General features: G+C 34.8%; 1 protein-coding gene across 1 annotated transcript; it reads left to right on the top strand.

Moving 5' to 3' along the window:
- Positions 1–10,679: 10,679 nt before the first annotated feature.
- On the top strand, positions 10,680–14,305 carry LOC126903094 (E3 ubiquitin-protein ligase RNF8-like). The gene is made up of 6 exons (XM_050681065.1): positions 10,680–10,833; positions 11,065–11,134; positions 11,911–12,008; positions 13,911–14,069; positions 14,103–14,142; positions 14,197–14,305. Exons 1-6 carry the CDS (start codon positions 10,741–10,743, stop codon positions 14,274–14,276), a joined length of 540 nt encoding a protein of 179 aa, XP_050537022.1. The 5' UTR covers positions 10,680–10,740; the 3' UTR covers positions 14,277–14,305.
- Positions 14,306–16,051: the final 1,746 nt, after the last annotated feature.

The following is a 16,051-nucleotide window of genomic DNA, read 5'->3' as shown; positions in this document are numbered from 1 at the left end:
ACAAAAAAAATACTGTTCAGGTGTCTTTTTAGACATAGCCCAAGCTTTCGATAAGGTATGGCACGAAGGGTTACTCCACAAGATAAAATCAAACTTCCCAACACCATACTACTTAATATTAAAATCTTACCTAGACCAACGTTCTTTCCAAGTAAATATAAACAACACACTTTCTAACCATTTCACTATAAACGCCGGAGTTCCCCAAGGCAGTGACCTATCCCCCCTTTTATACTTAATATACACAGCTGATATACCTACATCTAACTTTACAATCTTAAATACTTTTGCTGACGATACAAGCATATTAGCATCAGACGCTGATCCCTTAATAACAAATTTCAAACTCCAACACCACCTCAATCTTTTAGAAAAATGGTTTACCGAATGGAAAATTAAAGTAAATACAACCAAATCAAACCACATCACCTTTTCTCTTCGACCAGACATCTGTCCACCAGTCAAACTCTACAACACTTTACTCCCCCAAAATAATAAAGTAAAATACTTAGGCCTCATTTTTGACAAATGACTAACTTGGAAAGACCATATAACTGAAAAAAGAAAACAATTAAACACCCGACTCCATCTACTTCGCCCTCTCTTACGTTCCAAACTTAATCTAAAGCTAAAAACACTCATCTATAAAACTCTTCTCTTTCCACTATGGTTTTATGGTATTCAAATCTGGGGCTGTGCCGCTCCATCCAACATCCAAAAAATCCAATCCTTTCAATCCATTTGCCTACGAACACTCACCAATTCCCCTTGGTACGTCCCTAATAAAACTCTCCATTCAGATCTTCAAATTAGTTATGTTAACAATATTGCCAAAACTGCTTACCTTAAACTTCATAACAAATTAAACTCTTACCCAAACCCTAATATTCAATACCTCTATTCAAAACACATCCCCGACAATCCGCCAAGAAGATTAAAAAGAAAATGGTGTAGAGACCTCCTATAGAAAAAAAAATAAAAATAAAAAAAATGAAATCAAAAAACAAAATTCAAAGTAGGTAGTTCCATTGGGTGCCCCCCTACTGCATGCTATTCAAGACATATTGTAATTTTTTTTTTTCACTACTGTTAACCCATTTACGGTTGTGCATATATTTTGTATAGATGTAAATTTTATAAAGTTATTTGAATAAAAAAAAAAAATCATAGATATTAATAATAATGAAATTGATATTGAATATTTTGTATTGTAAATTTATAGTGTGATTAGATAAGGTGTCGGGACAATTTTTTTTAATTTAACTTCTAGTTTGTAGGGTAAAGCTTTAATTTAACATACGTTTGAAGTTAGGAGTGTTTCCAGAATATTTTCAAAAGTAAGGTTGAAAAAGTTATCTTTTAATACAAAATTTTTATTTTGAATCCCTCCCTGTGGGCAGGTAAAGGGTCCAAAAATATACTTAATAAAAAGAAAATATCTAAATGGTTTTTATTCGTCCATTTTTAAAAAAGTTGATAATTTTCAGTATAAAGTAACGTTCCGGAACACTCTTAAAAATAAATGGTAATAATTGTTACGTATACAGTCATATGGTGTCTTGTTGTGACCGCCCCATCAATGTGTGATTGACCGCTGATAAAAATAATTAAACGAGTTTCACGCTCGCTCGAGTATCGTTGATACCAAACTGAACGGTATATTATCGTTTCGTTTTTTTTTCTTATTTTGTGCTCTTTTGAAACATTGCAAAGGTGTATACGCGCATAGTTTCGCATACGCCAAAATTCGCCATCGTCGGGACGAGTTAACTTCATTTCCACGCTGTGGAACGCCTTCTGTACCAAATCTCCTGTAATTCGCAATCCAGCCGTAAACCAGGTCACTGCCATCTGTGGATGTACAGGTCGCCTTTATTATGTTATTTTACATTACTATTAAATTATCAATTAATGTACCTATGTATATATTTTTAGTATAGTTAAGTTTTACTAACATTAATTTAAATGATATGTTATGCTTGTATAATATTCTTATATAGAAATATCAATATATGAATACTCTCAACATCTTTTAATAATATTCCATATTCTATTGTCTATTTATGACACTTGTAGTGTCATCCTTTTAAATTTTAGTTAAAGGAACACTCAAACAATAATATTAAATGAAAAATAATGATATATTCCAATTATTCTCCCATTTTATGTCCTCTAACCTTATGCGTTAAGATAATCGTTTACCTACCTGTATGTGCATACATAATTATATTTTATTGGAAACATTTTAATGGGATGAGCGACCGCCCGCTCCCAGAGGAGACAATGCCTGTGTACAATATACATGCATAAATACTCACTTGCATATTTTTGATCGTTTCTGTTCATAGCATCGAACCCCATTACAACACGTTGCGCTACTTCTCTAAAGGTTGCTGCTCTAATATCCCTGTCCTTATACCTTTCATCCCTTGAATTTCACAAATTTGGTCTTAACTGAATCTCATTTATCAAAATTTCAGTGTCTATAATGAGAGTCATTTTTCGAGAACTTGCTAGGGGTAGAAGTCATGACAAAATGACGAAAAAATACAAGACGCGTACATCGTACGCGTCAGTATGAACATGTTCGTTCATATCAATGTTTGGTCAGCGCGCGTATCATACGCGCTAGTGTGAAACGGACCTAAAAGTGTTGGTTACAGTTTGTTATAAAGATCTTATTGATATGGACAAGAAGTGAATTTCCGGCCGATAGTTACAGTCTTTTGGTAGATAAAAATAGTATATTTTCGTCTGACCTTGTCAAAGCGGCCGATTCCCAGGTAACCGTTATTATTATTGTCCACTCGCTGCCATATCTTAAACGGCGGCCCCGTACCATCTTATTGCGGTATTTTATTACAACAAATGCAATAATAATAACGCTTGTTTTCTACTGCAGTAGCAAATTTGACCGTAAACGGAGATATTGTTTATCTCCGCTATCAACGTAGCTACATTTGATTATTAAGGTTTGTAAATAAACATAATATTAACGGTCAATATGTCGGAGAAATCATCAGCACAAATGTGAATTGCGCTGAATTACGTCGCGAATGCGCTTTCAGACGGCTACCATGCTACGCGACGAAACCCAACATGCTAATTATGCTAGAGGAAAACATACGTAGCGCAAGGAGGAATTCAGCTACCGAAATTTTACCGCCCCGTACGCCGGTCGATAGCGACATTCCGGTCCGCGAACCCGAAGTGAGGGTTTTGGACAACTCCACGGACCGTGTCAGCGAACTATCAGCGACCCGGCGTAGCACCTTTACCGGAGGAACATCCGGTGAACCTTGCACTAGGCACATCAGACGACGAATCTGATGTCGAACGACCGGGGGAAATTACGCGCGCAAGCGGTCAACTAGGCGCACCGTACGTCGAGGACGTATACGTTGCCCGCTCGATAGCGCACGCGGCAGAACAAGTCTGGGCGATCCGACAGAACATTGGCGACATTTCGAATAACGCGCGGATCGAGGCACGTATGACTGAACTAGAAAGGTCGCTGTCGCGTATGTCAATGGAACAGCGACAGATTTCAAACATGTTGGAGCGAATCAGTCAAAATATGCTGCCGTCCCCACATGTTGCTGCACAATCGACTATTCGTCAAGCTAACGTAGAGCGAAATGATAGTCGACGAACGGACGCGCATCGCGTTACATTCGGTCCATCGGGAGCGACGGACCCGACGCGACACGACGCAACACTACACGAGCGCCTCGCGGACATCGAAGCGCAAGAAGCCCGCAACATGAGACTGTCGTACGGACAAGCGTCGCTACCACGGATGTGTAGTACGGGTTGGCAAGACGAACATTATCCGCGCACTCATACATATGAGAACGAGCCGACCGATTTTTCGTTTACGCGCCAACCACGGGAGGGGCAATTCAACACAACCGACGGTCGTCGGTCTTTCAATGATTTGTCGCCTACCCGCAGTTCGCGATCCGTATTGGTACCTTACCACGACCTACGCACCGTACGCGCCTGCTTACCTGAATATTACGGGAGAAACGAAGAGGACCCACGGGAGTTTCTAGACAGAACGGAGGATCTACTCTATCAGGGCGGTATACACCCAACCGCGTGGGTGAACATCGTCGTCCCGTTTCTGAACAACAGGGCAGGTGATTGGTGGCGAGCGATTAAATTAAACAATATGCCATTGGCGGAATTTAGGTCCGAATTACTCGAGGAGTTGGACAATATCGATATCAGGACTGCGCTCGAGACGGAGTTAAAAACGACGCGACAGGGCCCCCGACAAACGTTAACCGAGTTTATTATTCATAAATAACGTTTGGCGGCCGCGCGAGTACGTTGTGGTTTACCGGAGCAACAACTTGTGCGACAGTTAACGGGGCTTTTACGGGACGATTACGGCGCTATGATACGGTTAATGCACCCAGCGTCTTTTGCCGATCTACGTGAGATAGCGCATGACGTATATAAAACCGCGGCTCCTCGGTACGCTCCGCCATCGTCCCGACAGCCAGCCGATCTACCTCCGCGGCATACCGCGCAACCAGCGGCCCGACAGCGAGTGGGTTATGCAAACGCGGACGCACCGCCTAACCCGTGCCGATATTGCGGCGAGCGACACTGGCAATGCCAGTGCCCAAACAGACCGTCGGTATCGGGAAACGGCATGAAAGGTTACAAATATAAAATAAATCAAACTAATTGGCCGCAACGAAAAAATTTGTAACTTTCATGGCGCATTAAAAAGTTACAAGAAAAGGGTCGCCAACCTACTGGGCGAGACAATGTATTGTCGGACCACAGTAGGATTTTAAAGAAAATTAACTTTTATATATTAAAACAATTAAACAAAAATATAAAATTAATAAATACTAAAGTTGATGTCCGTTGAGTCGTTGATAGTAGATGTACACCAAAACCTCGTGACAGTTGTCACATAACCATATCAATGAGGGATGACCTTATACAAGGCCGTTGCCGGTACCTTATAAACTAAGGGAAGATAATTTTTGAAAGGAAAAAAATACACGAGCCCATTGAAGATTGAACACGCAAAAAAAAATATGATCGTTCAGTTAAATTAAGGGGAATTTATTAAGTAAAAAAAAAACAAAAAAAAATTAAGTTAACACGAGGCAAAAAACCGAACGGTCAAAAAACCTCGTCTACAATTTAAAGGGGAACAGAGAAAAAAAAACAGATATTATGTAAAATATATAATAATATATTATATATTTTAGATAATAAAAAAATAGTTACACCTACACTTTTATTATTAGAGAATACGATGAAAGTCTTCGGGTACCCACCGGCTATTAATCGCGGCATTGCCGCTAAGAACGTCGGGTATACGTTCCAAGTAAGCGACTGGTTTNATACGTTTCAAGTAAGCGACTGGTTTTAGGCAGTTAGACTTAGCTTGCAAGACGTTGGGACATCCGGAATAAAATGCACTACGTCACCACATTGTATTAATAACCTATTCATCACCCAATAAAATAGAATATAAAACCTATAAAAAAAATCACAAAAAATATAGATATAACATGACAGGTGGTCTTGTACACGCCTGTCATGTTGCGGGATTTAAATAAAAAATAAGGCACCTAAATAAAAATTAAAAAAATTCACCACACGTCCTTAAGGCACGGCGCACTAAAAAAAAACAAAAATAGGTATGGCTCAAAACATAAATAATAAATTATACATTACCGGCCCCGAAGGGCTAAAGAATAGGAGACAGGCTCAACCGACGCCATTAAACAAAAATTTACATAATACAAATTTAGCGGCCAGTCACGATAAAAAAAAATAGAAATATAAAAAAACAATCTGTTGCAACGCACACAACAAAAATAAACACACCGCTACAGACGAAAATTAGCGTACCAGTTCCGACGATGGCTAATTTCCGACAACCCATCCGACGTTTGACCCGGTGGTCCGTTGGCGACAACACGGCTAGCCTTTAAAGTAGGGGTCAAAAAAAAAAAAAACTTAATACCCAATTCCACAATTTTATATCTGTTTCAAATGTCAATTAAATTTTTTACTTGTACAAAATTGCATTCATAGATGGTGTTCGATATGTGAGACATGCCCATGTTACCGTTGTTTTTTGTGTTTTCTGAACAAATATGTTTTTGGCACATAGAACGTTTGACACATTCACTTTTTCGGCACCGCACCTCTCTTATCGGAATGGAAGGAACGCCGCGGTAAATTTGGATGTAATCAGGGTATCGGAGTTCGAACACGCTGCCGACACGATCAACCAAAGCGCGAGTCAGGTGTTCGAAATTTTTTCGGGCACAGTGGGTGAGGGGGTATCAGTCAATCCGGCAAGTCCACTAATGGCAGTTAACACTGTCAGTGGGCAAACCGACGTCGCGGTTAAGAACCAGCTGCCCCCCGTTCGAACCGTAAACCACCCGAGTAATGGCCAACGAAAATGCCCGCGTAGATTTACTACTCCAGCAGTCGTGTTATAATTCGAAACTGGCTTCGTCACAGCCCTACTCGACTCACAGGCGCATAAATCGCATGTAAAACCGGTAATTGCTTATAAATACGGAACTGTTTATAGAGGACACACTGACGCGGTTAAACTAGTGGACGGACACATCGCCGCAACGAACGGTACCGCCACGTTTACCGCCAAAATCGCGGATTTAGAAGTGCGTTTTTCAGCGGTTATTTTAGACGACCTGTATTGCGACGTATTACTTGGCCGTGATTTTCTGATTGATCAGAAAGTTGCCTGGGACTACTTAGCAGGAACAATACACTTAGGCACTAAGAAATGTATAACCGCTTGTTGGAAATCAGGCGCACGACACGCGATCTGCAAATCACATCTGACGCAGTTAGATATAACCGGCGACGTTATTAACACAGACGATATGTAATTACGCAGCGGTCTTTAACGACACGGTGGGTCGCACAAAATTGATCGAACACGACATTCTATTGAAAGACCCGCTCCTATCGCACTAAAACCGTATCCCTACCCCTTACATAAGCAGGAGGTTATTGACGATATGGTAAACGACATGGAGGCGCATGAGCTAATAGAACTGAGTGTATCGCCGTGGTAAGCACCGATCGTGCTGACCAAGAAGAAGAACGGGACTTTTGGTTTATGTATAGATTATCGACTTAAAGTCGGGTTATTGGCAATATTCTTTAAATCAAAAAGCTCGTACGTTTACGGAATTCAGAACGAGAAGGGGCTTGTTTCAATTTCGTGTACTACCGTTTGGACTCAAAAATTCACCTATGACTTTTGTAAGACTTATGAATGAAGTACTTGAAGGATATCTAGATGATTTCGTCCAAGTTTACTTGGACGATATAATTATTTATTCAAGTAGTTTAGAAAAGCATTTAGAACATTTAGGCAAAGTTCTAGAACGATTAGAGTGACACGGGCTGACATGTCACTCAAAAAAGTGTAAAATAGGGTTTTCCGAAATTTCCTTTTTGGGCCATATTGTACACGGTGAGGGCATAGACAAGCAGCCCGAAAAACTCGAGTCCATCCTCGTCCTATCGATCCCTCGGAATATCTACGTAGATGTCTCGGCATATTTAATTGGTATTGTTAATTCGTCGATAACTACGCCGAAACAATAGCGCCGCTGAAAAATCTACTAAGAAGGGGGACGAAATGGTTGTGGACGGAAGACCATCAAAGGGCTTTAGAACAGGTAAAAAAGGCCCTGTGTGAGTCCCCACGTCTGAGTCCTCCTGACTACGCCAAAACTTTCTGCCTTCAAACCGATGCGAGTGAAATGGGCGTGTGAGCAATACTCTTTCAACGCGGAGATGAACCGGGAGAGAGAAGAATCATATCCTACGCCAGTAAGAAACTATCAGGTATAATACCAATAAAGATTTGATGCACATGCTATTAGTATCAAGTGATCCATATATATCTCCAATGAAATTATTTTTAAAAAAAAGTATAAATTAATTATCTATTGATGTGCGAAATTTATTTGTCATTTCCGAACCGAACGTTGAAGATTAAATAAATAACCTAAGCAATTCAATATTAGAAATTGAAATAAATGAAAGCTAATTGTAAATAAAAAATGTACGAATTGGTTTAATCGTATTAGCCTTATGCACAGTTATTTTTGTCCGCCGTAATAAAAAATTATATTTTTGAAATCTAGACTAGTTGCTCTATAATATCTACGCATTGATACTTGGCTAAAATAGGGTAATTTTTAATATTGTGCTTTTTAGTTTCAAAAACGCCTCAAAATATGCTCTATTTTATTAAAACGATCATTTCTTAGTCAAAAAAACTTTTTTTAACTTGTTAGAAAACTTTACAACGAAAGACCTTTTTTATGTTGGAATAACCATAATATAACCATATCTATACTTCAAACGGCTATAAATAACGACCGGATTAACATGTGACCTTGAAATTTTATATTTTGTCTACGCAATATACTAGAATTGAGTTTTCATAATTATTTTAACATTATGAGTACATTTTAAAATGAGACTTATGAGCGCTTAAAATTCGATTTCAGACCACTGTGCGATCGCAAGCTTACTCTACAATCGGGGGATGAGAGACGGCCGCGCGGCTACCCTCCGTGAAACCCAAAGGGCCCTCGCTACCATGCCGGTGGTCCCGCGGTCTGTGCCGTGGGAGGGTGGTGCCTCCTCTCCGCAGCGCCATGTTACCGCTGGTGCGGTGGTGCAGCGACCGGCGGGCCGACGGCGTCGGGCTGCCGATCGTCCCGTTCCGACACCCTACACACGGGACGGAGCGGCCGACGTGGCGAGCAAGTCTTCCGGGGCGGGCTCGACCAGCCGGCCGCCACCGACCCACCCGGGCTACAGGAAGCTCACTCCCTCCGACGTACGTCGGAGGGAGCGCATCAACAGGGCTTTCAAGGAGAGGAAAGACCTGGAGAGAGAAGCGGCCAACCGTCCACCAGCTACACCGGCGCCTCCAATGCCCGCGCCAAGGATCCGTCCACCATCACTGTCGGAGATCGTGCGACACTCCTCCACAGCAACAAACACCACAGCTGGACCGGCCCCCATGGAAGTCGAGGACGCCGTGGACGATTTGGGACGCGCCGTGAACGGGTTCCTTGCAGACTCTCCTTCTCCTCCCCGTTTCCATCGTGAAACCACTCGTCCCGAGTAATCCGCCGAGGAGTTTCCTTCTTTTTTTTTCCCCCTTCGGTCCCGACGTCATCCATAGGTTACGGATGACCGGACCGAATAGTCCATTCCCTCTTGCCAACGAGACTGAAGGTTTCAGTCTAATACGGTAAGTGTTGAACGCAATATCAATGACCGCACACACAAGGAACATGGCGGTAAGTCAACAATTGTTTATTACGTATAACTACTGTGTATGATGCGACAATTTGTCTACAAATATCGTTTCCGACGTTGATCTTAACTGGTTTGCCTTTTTCTTGTGTGCTGTTTGTGTTTCATTGTTTTTCCGTGTTTTTTTTTTTGATTGCGGCGAGTGTGCTCATTACCGATATTACCGACGACAGAAGAGTAGTTACCCATTGTTACATACGTATAACATTGCTCGAATTAAAGAAAATATCTAATATTATAAGAATCAAATATTGTCTTCCGACGTTGTTTCTTTGTTTTTACTGTTGTGCTTGTGTAAATATATATACACATAGACATAAATATATAATATATATATATATATACCTTGAGTGCCGTACCATTTGGATACGCGTTAACATTTAATGAATAATATTGTTAAAAAATGAAAAAAATTATTCCTTTTTAAATTTCAACTTTTAAACTATGCTTTGCTCACAAAAAATATTTAAAAAAACTTGCATTAATGGTAAAATGCTTTTTTGCAAAATTCAGAATTATGCTTAAAATATTTCATTCATATATACCCTATTCTTTTAAAGTTACTCTGCTTTTTGTGTTTAATTTTTATAAAGTTAGATGTTTTAATTAATTGTATTTTTTTTTCAGACAAAATAATGAAGTATATGGTGAAGAAAATGAATCTAGTGAAAGTCAATCTGATGTTGACAATATTGTAAGTTTTAATCNTGAATCTAGTGAAAGTCAATCTGATGTTGACGATATTGTAAGTTTTAATTCTGTGGATGATCTTTTTTTTTACAATTCATTTCTTTAAATGAATACAAAAATTATATATTTATTTTTAATTTTTACTTATGATACGACCCTATTTGGGTACATATCTCATATGCCTGTTAACAGTAACCCAACATTTTAATTAGTACATATCACATTAGAAAAAACTAATTAAAGTATAATGGATTCAAATAATAATGTTTATTAATAATAAAATAAAATGAAATAATAATCTATGGATTCAAGATATGTTGAGAATGTCCATCTAGGAGATGACAATGTGCTATAAACATCATGAGAATTATAATTTTTTAAATCACAATTAAATAATAATAATAAGTTCAAATAATATTAATTAGATGTTAAAAATTCATATGGTAGGTCTCAACTGCTTGTTGTACTACATTTTCACAGTTTTCTGTAAGAATGTGTATATTAACATTGTCAGCGGGTCCCTGTATATATATATCTGTAATAAGCATGAATGCTGACCAAGTTGTTAAATGTTATTGACTGAACCAAGATTTGTGCATAAAATGTGACCGTATCACTTATTTAAATCCAATTTTTTAATTATTAGTTGATTTATTTTAGCTGAAAAGTGAAAAAGCATCAATAATGCGTTTTTTAAATGCTAAATTTGATAAATTTAATGAAATAATTAATCAAGCATCAAAAAAAGTTAAAAAATTGAAAAAAACAGTTCTAAAAGTAAATATATTTTAAGTAAAAATAACTTAACCACTGGTTAATACATATTGTATTATTTTCACACAATAATAATTTTTTTTATTAACATTTACTATAATTAAAAAAATATATATATAATATATATATATATACTATATATAGATTGTATTAGTTTTTAAATTAGTTCTAAAATCATGTTTTATTAACCTATATTTTTGAATTAAATCATATTAAAAAAATTATTTTCCGCAGCATAAACTCGCTAATAATGAATTAACAAGAAAGAATTTAGATTACGAAAATACTTTAAAAATACAAAAAGGTGATTATATAAGTATATATATTGAATGTGTTAAAACTTTCATGGATTGTTTTTTTGCTTGAAGTGCTTGAGGATATATCCATGTTTACAGTTGAGTTCTGACGTTTCGGACTCATTGCAGAGTCCATCTTCAGAGTGATGGTTGCTAGTCGGTGGCTGCAACTATCATGAGTCACTGCAATAAGTCCGAAACGTCAGAACTCAACTGTAAACATGGATATATCCTCAAGCACTTCAAGCAAAGTATATATATTGTTATTAACTTACTTTATTTAATTTTACACCTGTTTAAGCAAAGTCGCATGATATTCTTAGTATATAACATGAAATATACTGTGTCTTAATCTATTTACCTGACTTATTTACCTGTATAAAATATATAAGTGAATAACCTATGAACTCCATTTATTTATTTTTTGGATGGAGTTCACGTAATAGGGTTTAAATTAATTTTGGGTTTTTATATTACTATTGTATTAAATTAAACATTAGAAACATTGGTAACAATATCATGTCCATATGGTCATTGATTATTAAGTAGTTATTAAAAGCAGTTACATATAAACATACATTTTTGTTTATAAAACATTACATTTTTTTATATTATAACAATTATAATTCAAATCTCTAAGAAAAATATAATTTATCTTATTTTTCCTAAACTTTCAATTGCATTAAGGCTAATGTTAAATTACATTAAAAAGAGGTATTTATCTTATTATTATCTTTTTTTTTTTTTTGAGAAGTTAATTTTTTTGTTTGAATTATTTTTCTAGATCAAATATCAAAAATTGAAGAAACGATCAAAGAAAAGGTTTATAATGTTCTAGAAAGTGATTTTCAATGTTCAATTTGTAATGAATTAATGGTTAAGGTATTATTTTTACATTTAAATCCATTAATAGTGTGAATATAACACGTCTCATCATGTTAAAAGTTCTTAGCAAATTTATTATGTTACTTTGGTTAAAAAATGCATTATGGAATACTTTTTAATCAATTTTAAGATTTTTAAATATTATAAAGTGATAGTAGAGATCTGAAAACTTTTTGAACTTTCTAATCCTAGAATTGTAAATAAAATTTCTGAAAAGTAAAGCTAAAATATTTTAACTGAAAAAATTATTTCTGATGAAAATTTCTTTTTTATTAGTTGAAAAAGTAAATAAATTCGTTTAAAAATCAATTATAAAATTCATAAAGTAAAATCTAGTAAAGTAATTTAAAATGCTTTTCTTTAGGTAAATGTACATATTTTTATTTTGAACTAACAATTAATATGATTGCTAAACGTATGAAGACACAAATTTTCAATTTAAAATTAAATTTGCTTAATCTTCTAAGATAAAAAACGATTTTACAATTACTTCATTTACTTACATTTACATTACTTTACCATGATGTGTCACATTTTAAAGTAAATTTGTTTGTTTATGAAAATAAAATACAATTTAGGTAAAATGAAAAATATTACTATGTCAGTGTCTATATATTATTATTTTATAATTTAGTAACTTTTTTATCCAAAATTTAAATAAGTTTTTAAATTTTGTTTTTGATAAATTAGCTTCTAAGAGACTGAAAAAAAAATCACATACTTCATAATTATACCAACAAAATTATTTTATTTTAGAACTTGGGTTTGAAGTTTAAATAAAACATATTTTATCTCAAAATTGTATTAATACAAAAATAAGCAAAAATGTTGTTGTTTGGGGTATTTTATTTGACCAATGTTGGATATTTGGGGATTTGGTCAATTCAGGAACAACGAAGTTCTATCGGGGTTGTAGAGTCCGAGGGTTTAGAATAGTAAAAACAAGTAGATATAAAAAGATTTGTATTAAGTTCCTTTCATAGAGGTATTATAAATGACCTAACTGGTAAGTACCTGAAATAATACACTGAGGCAACGAAGAGGCGATGGCCAGCTCACCATGTAATGTTATTATGTACAAGGTACGAACTAGTCAGTAACAATTAATAAAATTTGAAAATAAATATGTGATCTGTTGCTTTATCATTCTTTACTCAGATTATTAATTCTAAATAATTGGGTTAATATAAATTTACTTACTTCTTTTATATATCTTACGTTCAGATTTATACTTTTCCTTTTTAATAAATAAATAAAGTATTGAAAATAGTTGTACTTGATATCGCTTTAAAATGTACCGACGAAAACACGGGGTCGCGGCTAGTTTGATCAAAATAAATCAGTTGAAAGAATTCTGAATTTCTTATTGAATCCAGATCTTCAAAAAGAAGGTCTCTTAGAAAATCAGCGCCTTTTTATATTATTTTTAATTACCCCCATCATGGGTTGTTGCCACCAGCGCTTTTAGTGATTTTCAGTTTATTGTGTAAAATTTGAACATGATAATTATTTTAAGATAAGATGCATAGTATACAATAATCAATTTACCATGTATATACATATGTAATAGCTAGTGTACAAATGTGTATATGGTATGACAGATAAATTAATTATTCGTTTGTATACAATTGGTATTAAATATTGATAAATTGAATATAATTATATTATTAATTAAATATTAAATATTGATAAATGTAAGATGCGTAATGCAGAGCATTGTGCATATTACGACAAAATGTTAGTTCAAAAAAACTTGAATTTTACGCATCCATAAATTAGATTAAAAAAATAATTTTGAATATCTCATTATCATTGCAAAATAAATAAAATTTAGTCATAAATTGTGAAAATGAATATTTTATATAAAATTTAATATGTAAATTTGTTTTTTTTTTTTAGGCGTGTACAATTAATTGCAGCCATACATTTTGCGAAATTTGTTTAAATACTTGGTTGAGAGAAAGTAATGAGTGTCCTCTTTGTCGAACTTCAGTTCAAACCAAAACCCTATGCCTATCTATGGATAACTTTATTACTAATATTTGTGATCTTCTTGGANACTTTATTACTAATATTTGTAATGTTCTTGGGAATGAAATAAAAGAACATCGGGAAAAAATACAACAAGAAAGTAAGTATATTTGAACATTTATTAACTTATATTTATTGTTATAACTATTTTTAGAATTGGCAGTTAATGTCCTACGAGTACCACAAATGGCTCGGAGAGGTCGTAGAAGAATAGGTATACGTCGAAATATATAACCTGCACATGTGTCAATGAGAAATAGTGCAAAGAATTCATGAAGTAAATTTATTATTATTATTATGCGTATAATGTTCACCAAATTGTTTCCACTGGCTCCAACACCGCCAGCGACGACGTTTCCTCCGAACGGTCCAGCATTACCAACATCAATGTCCACCGCGCGAACAATTTCAATCTAAACGGTGCCAACTTCTATTGTTACAATTCAGGATAACTCGGCTACGGAACCTGACGTGTTGTGTACGCGATACTTACAACGTATACATACATATATATGCGTTGTAAGAAATATTTGAAAAAGTGAACGAATTAATACCGTCTCACATTCCATAACCTCAATAGTTGTACAGTAAGGTTGTGTGTTTCTTAACTGTAAAATAAAATAAATTTTCTTTATAATATAAAATTTATATTACTGTAAATTAAGCTTTATAATGTCATTAAGTAATAGTGAGGTTTGTTATAAATGTAATCTTGGATTTGCCGAACTTGATTATCCTATCAAATGTGATGGCTGCAAATTGTCTGTACATAACAAGTGTTCTGGTTTAGCAGTGAGTGAAATTAAATGTCTAACATTAAAAAATCGTAGTTTGAAATTCTTTTGTGTAGTCTGTAATAATGGTTTAAGTGAACTCCCCGAACTGAAATTAATTATTAACCGTTTAATTACTGAAGTAAACGATGTTAAAACTCAAAAAGACACTATTTATACATCAGAAAATTCTGAAGAGTTCATAATCAACGAAATAAGTGAGCGTAATATGAGAACGTCAAATTTAATTCTATACAATGTTCCAGAGTCCAAGTCAAATAACATAACTGATAGAATTGTGCAAGACTCTAATTTGGTATGTAATGTTATCAGTTCAATAAGTAGTGGTGAAAATATTATTAAACCTTTAAAAGTTATCCGATACTCGCCCGATAAAAGCTATATTTGCTTCACCAGCTGAAGCGTTTGATATCTTAAAATCTAAGAAAAAATTGTTATCATTACAACTGCCTTCTATTATTCGAATCAGTTCGGACCGCACGCTGCATCAAAGGAATTATATGAAAAAACTCCGCTGTGAATTGGAGACTCGTAAAAATAATGGAAAATTTGATCTAATTATTAAATATGTGAAAAGATCACCGAAAATTGTTATAAAAAATAACCGTTCAGTAAATCTCCGAAATGATAATTTTTTATAATTAATATTTTTTTTCAAAATGTTCGTGGTCTATTAACAAAGATAAATTTTTTACGAAATGCCTTATTAAATGTGAATTATGATATAGTTTGTTTAAATGAAACATGGTTAAATTATAATATTTTTGATGCGGAACTTGGTTTTAATTGGTCGTAATTTGTCGTACGGTAAACTGCGTGGTGGTGGTGTGTTAATTGCAATAAATAAAAAAATATGTTGTGAATTATTAAAAGTTCCTATTGTAACTGGAATCGAACAATTATTTCTAAAATTCACTGTAAATAAAATAAAAATAGTTTTAGGTTGTGTATATTCCACCTGATGCAACTATTGAAATGTATTCTAAACAATGTGATGTTATAGAGTCTATATATTTTAACTATCCTGATTACCATTTTATTATTACTGGTGATTTTAATTTAAATAGCTACGATTGGTCTATCGAATCAAGTATTCAAGGTAATGTCTCTGGAGATATACTATATAATTCTTTTGTAAATCTTTTAAATTTAAAACAATGTAATTACATTAAAAACTGTTTAGGTCGTACTCTTGATTGTATATTTCTTAATTCT

The sequence above is a fragment of the Daktulosphaira vitifoliae genome, unplaced genomic scaffold (genome assembly GCF_025091365.1).
Source record: "Daktulosphaira vitifoliae isolate Bord-2020 unplaced genomic scaffold, ASM2509136v1 Scaffold_1, whole genome shotgun sequence".
Taxonomy (NCBI): domain Eukaryota; kingdom Metazoa; phylum Arthropoda; class Insecta; order Hemiptera; family Phylloxeridae; genus Daktulosphaira; species Daktulosphaira vitifoliae.
Note: the sequence above shows the minus strand (reverse complement) of the source record. Positions and strands in the feature narration are given on the sequence as shown.